The following is a 5584-nucleotide window of genomic DNA, read 5'->3' on the forward strand; positions in this document are numbered from 1 at the left end:
AATAATAACAGAAGGTAGAAAAGCACTTCTAATAATTTAGTTACTATTTACAACTACATAAGATTGTTTGCAATGGATAACATTGCTTTGCTTTTCCTAATTTTTTATTATAAATCATCTCTATGCATGGATATGTTGCTCATTCCCCTCTTTCCTAATACACATTAAAATGTTATATATACTTGTTTCTTGAATGATATAAATATGCACGGCAAATATTTGTTTTTTTATTAAAACAAGAACAAAAAAATGCCACTTGTTTACTGAAACATTTTAATTATTTACTCACAGTTTTCTTTGCTTCTGGAGAAATTGATCTGATAATACTGATCTGTTCATACATGTGAAATATTAGCATTGTCATAGCAGGATATAAGGGAAGCTACGTGTTCTGTTTGGCCACTGAAATAGGATCCAGAAGGGGTTTGGCTAGCAGGTATGGGAGTATTGTGAGGTGAGCTCCCGCCTACCTGTACAGTAAGCAGTCAGACACATTACAGCACCATGGCTGACTCACAGTGTATGTGCTTGAGAGATGATCATGTTAATGAAAAGTTTACAGAGAATATGCCTGAATTCTACTATAGTGAGAACCAAAGGAAATGCCTGGAAGTATTGATCAAAAATGGAGTCCAGTCTTACAGACAATATATAAAAGAGGAGAAGCTTACAGATTTCCTCTCCACAAAAGAGCTGACGGACCTGAAAAGTGACTTTAAGAAATATGAAACCGAGAGTCCAAAGAAATCTAAACTGCTTTCTACCAAGCAAGACAAAGAGGAATCCTTACAATATTGGCCTGCTCTGTCAGACACTGAGATCCCTCCACTGGACTTGGGCTGGCCAGAGAATGGTTTTTACAGAGGGCCCAGCCAGGTGTTGGTATACACTCACCCTCCTAAGGAGAATGCCCCAACCATCAAGGCTTTCATTAGGAACCTGATACAGTCGGCAAAAAAGGTAAATCACGCTATATTATTAGACATAAATTGACAACCGCTTGAATAAACTGTGTTTTAGTGTGTAGGTTTATTAAGTGATATTTTACCAATATTTGTAAAAAGAGAAACGGTGGGTATAAAATAGTAATACATAAGCCTGGGTATATCTGGGGGTGAAATGGTTTATTAATGCTTACATCAAACATCTACTAATTTATATATGTAAATTAAAGTGGACAGCTTACACAAAAATGCCCTGTCTATGTTGCAAAAAATAAAACATTTGAAATGAAATAGGTAGCACTCCTATTAGCTTCCTGACTGGTGAAACCATTGCCACTGTGACACTAAGGTTATGTTCAGACTGGCAATAAGATTTCAGTGCGGTTACTGATTCCTTATGCCAGTGAACCGCTGTCTCAGGTTAGACCGTACAAGTAGCTTCTATTCGCAGCAGCCCCATAGACAATGAATAGGGACAGCAATGAGCAGTACAGTACTACTCACTGCTGCCTACTTTCAAATCTGCAGATGCTGGTTTTGTCAGAAACAGTAATGCGGTGTAAATACCAGAGCGGTGGTGCACGCCGCCAGGAGCTACGTGGGGTAGCTTGATCCTGTGGCTGCTCTAGCCTCAAGCTAGGTATTCACTATGCAATATTGTCAAATAGATGCAAGCATCAATACTATCAAAAATTGTTCAAAACAATATTATGTAAAAAACAATTTAGGGAAATATTTGGGTTTGTGATTGCAAATATCAATTTAAATTGACTGTAATATTGATTGTAAAAATCAAAATAAACAAGTTAGGCAAAATCTCTTACAAAATATTTATTTGACAGGCACACTTTTCAGCTTTTGATTTACAAATGCATGTGTTTGAATATTAAATGCAGCAATTTATAATAAAAAAACTTTGTTTGACCTGCTTAGCCTGGAGTTCAAATGCACCTTACATCCTGTGTCTAAAGAAATGCATGTGCACTGTCCCATTAAAGTATTTAGGAATAAGACAGAGCAAGAAAGATTAACTTTTTTTTTCTAACGTAAACATATGATGAACCTTCAAGAGTATACAAGAATAGAAAAACATTGTTTCACTGTTGTCTGTGTATCAAGGAATTAGCCATGATGAGCAAAGGGGAATTCAGGTTAAGCTACAGCAGTTTACAGCAGGGGTTGGCAAACTCCGGCCTTTAGCCCAGATACAGCCTAGCCAGTAGTTCGTTCCGACCTAACTCCCCCTGGCCGATCCGGCCAGCAGTCCGCGGCTCCGGATCCGCGGGTTGCTGGCGGATTGGCCAGGGGGCAAAAGGAACTGCCGGAGCCTCTGGAGCTGCCCCCTTGCAGTGGCTCCCCTATTTACAGTGGCCGACATTAATACTTTCACCACCGAGGTAAATAGGAAAGGCTCCCTGAAGGGAAATCCCTCTCCTCCACAATGCATACGGAGGAGAGGGATTTCACTTCAAGGGGCGTTCCCTGGTGGTGGGTGGATCCATTAGGGCGGGTACGGCCTAGTGTGCTCCCGCCCATCCTATAAATGGCCTAGTGGCCATAAAACTTTGCCGACCCCTGGATTACAGATTTAAATTATAAGGATAAAAAGGAAAGGCTAATTAGGAGTAGGACCAGAATATGGTAGACGGAAGGGAGCAAGAAAGATTGTAAAGATCTCTGGTAATGTCTGGGTCGATCACAGAGTATCTCAGTCCAACCAAATTGATACTTGAGACTAAAGGCGAAACTAAATGGCAAACATAAAAAATTGCAATCAGACAGGTCCTTGTGGGTGCTGCCTTTTCTCCAATAAAATAAACATACCTGCTGCCCCATTTTTTTTTTCTCTTACCTGTCCTCCAATATGGGCACCACCACCACTCCCTCACATGCGCTCACAAATTTTTTTAATCCCAGAAACCCAGGGGCATGCCAGGATACCTGGCATATCCTGGCATCTTGCACCAAGCATGGACGGCTTAGGGAATTTAGAAAAGAAGATTGTGAACAGACAGGTAAATAGATTTATTGCAATAACAATAAAACCTGCTCACAGTTTTGTATAACTTTAGTTCCAGTTGATAAGTTGATGCTGATAAGGTGCAGCTGGGTCTGTGTTTTAAATGTTCTAAAAAAAACAGGAAGCCTAGGTATTTCTAAATGATACCTCTATGTTCCTAAATCCTTTGCATTTTTGAGAAGTAGAGTGAGATTGTTAAAAGACTCTGTTGCTTCCACAGGAGAGGTAGGTACGCTCTAGTTGCTTTTATCTAAAGCTGCATACATATGCCCACTAAATGATTGTTGCCTGAGATGAAATGAATGATTGTGCTTATCTCAAGTGAAAGTCTAGCATGTGTATAGCTGTCTCCTGACCTTATTCATCAAACCTCACTGGCTTTCTTTCCTATGGAGGAGATCACAGCACGGGCCACTCATTCGCCCTCCCCTTGTCTTCTCCACAGAACAAAATAGTGGTGTGTATATTGTTCATTCTTTATCTTTGTTCATTTCCAGTGAAAGAAATCTGACACCCATCTGACCTCAGTATGGGGTTTAAGTGTATAGTGGGGGATTGGTTTTGATTTAAAAGGTGGGTTGTCATTCAGATGTAGGAGATATGGAGATATGTAGGAGACAGTTCTCTAATTAAACAGTGGATCACCTCCCAAGAAGGAACTAGACGTGTGCACTACCAGAAATCAAGGAATATTAAAATCTGTTTTTCAATTATCACTGGCAATTATCACTGGAATAAAAAGGTAATAAATAAATACAAAACACAAGTGTCCCATTTACTTCCTGTACACTCTTGTAAGGACCTAATGTAGTAAGGACGTAAAAAAAATCCCCTATACTAGGAAAATAAACAAACATAGTTGATCCAGAGGAAGGCATAAAACCGTATAATATGTGATACAATGTGCACCAACAAAAACTCCTTCCTGATCTCATGAGGCCATCAGTTGTTCCCATGGATCAATCCTATCCAGGAAATCCTATCATTTCCAGTTCATTTCTTCTCATTGCAAATACCAGGGAGTTACCCACATGAATTTGGCATATGTATGCTGCCAACTTGTCTCCTCATTTTGTTAAAATCTCAGATCCAAAGACAGCCAGTAAAATGCCTGAAAATGTAAAGACTTGTGTAGCTGTCAGCAGTCTTAAACTACATATACAAGTCAAAAGATTCTCGTCCGATTATCACCTTAGGGCTAGTATCAGACGAGAATCTGGCATATGTACAGCACTCTTCCGACGTCGTTCATGAATCCATCCTGTCAGATCCACAAACTACGAACAATTACAATACAAGTGAAGGAAAGAGAGCACAGTGGGTTGCCGCTCACTCTTTCTCCCCCCTCCCCTCTACATAGAGCAGCGCTGTATGTAGTGCTTGTTCATGTATCCTGCGCTCTTTTGTTGTTGGAAGGGATCGCCAACGAGTGTACGTAGCCTTAGTGTTTGCTTAGATTCGAGGTAACCACGTGAAAGAGAAATGTCCATAGTTAGGTGTTATTTTAGGTCTGTTCTAAATTACAACATTCCAGTTTAACTTGAAATCACAACATTTTCACAATGTTCTTTACTTCCTCATTCATTTACCCACAGCATTGTCTAATAACTTCAATGCAAGGTAGATATATCACCATGGTTCATTTCTGAAAATCCCCTATGATAATGGAAATACCTAAGCAAAGCTTGTATGTACTTTATACTTCTCTATGGGTATGGCAGTTATTTATAATATTCAATAAAAGAGTTTGAAGTGCACACAATGGGCACTGATTGCTACAAACAGATGGTAGACAACTAAATATGGGGTTATTGTTTTTAATATGGGTGTAGGTGACAAGAGAAATTAATGATCACTCTGTGGTGGCTGATCTGAGATGGTAATACACTGCAAATTGGTCACTATGGGTAATGTAATTCACATTTTCTACTGATTGGTCATGAATGTGTTAATGGACATATTACTGTAACACTAGATTTCTCTCTGTTCCACTTTCTCTTTCTGACAGGGTGTCAGAGTATTTCATTGGAAAGATGTACAATGGTGTTTAGATTACACCCAGATTCAGGCAGTTTATTAGTTTAAAGGTCCAGGAAAGTTTAGTTAGTTTTCTATAGTTAAGTTGGTAAAATGGAAACGCAATTTAGGGTCCTGGAGCTAGTCAGGGAAGAAATAGGAGGGGTGACCACCTGGTTCATGTCCAGGTGTGTTCCTGCCTGTGCAGCCTGAGCACAGGTGCACTAGTTAGCTTACAAGGTCTGGTGTTCAGAGAGCCTTGTATGCAGCAAGCAGCAAAAAGTGCTTCAAGAATGACTGTTGCCAAGGGAAGTTTACCTTTTTTGCTTAGACTAATTAGGGCTAAGTGAATTAGTCAGGAGCCGGACGGCTGATGTTTATTGTCCTTTTTGGGCAACTAGCTAATAAACAGGAACATGTTCGCTTAACACCCACAAGCTAGTCACCAAATAATGTAGAATTGAGTGTAGTGATTGGCAGTTTGCCCAGACTCCTATAGAAACCTTTTTTGTTTTGCATCTTTGACAAAGGATGTTACTAGCCCAATACCTGTTTTCTGAAAGATTCCAAGTATGAATTATTATTATTATTATTATTATTATTA

General features: G+C 39.5%; 1 protein-coding gene across 3 annotated transcripts in view; it reads left to right on the forward strand.

The window, feature by feature from the left end:
• Positions 1 to 494: 494 nt before the first annotated feature.
• Positions 495 to 5584, forward strand: part of FAM83F (family with sequence similarity 83 member F) — a 92049-nt gene continuing 86959 nt past the window's right edge. For all 3 annotated transcript variants that reach the window (XR_011922036.1, XM_072421158.1, XM_072421159.1), the window contains exon 1: positions 495 to 960. Coding sequence is in view for 2 of the 3 variants with exons in the window: in XM_072421158.1 (XP_072277259.1) it covers positions 505 to 960 (456 nt within the window). In the remaining variant the exon portion in view is untranslated. The remainder of the gene's footprint in view (positions 961 to 5584) is intronic.

This window comes from Pyxicephalus adspersus, chromosome 8 (assembly GCF_032062135.1).
Source record: "Pyxicephalus adspersus chromosome 8, UCB_Pads_2.0, whole genome shotgun sequence".
Classification (NCBI taxonomy): domain Eukaryota; kingdom Metazoa; phylum Chordata; class Amphibia; order Anura; family Pyxicephalidae; genus Pyxicephalus; species Pyxicephalus adspersus.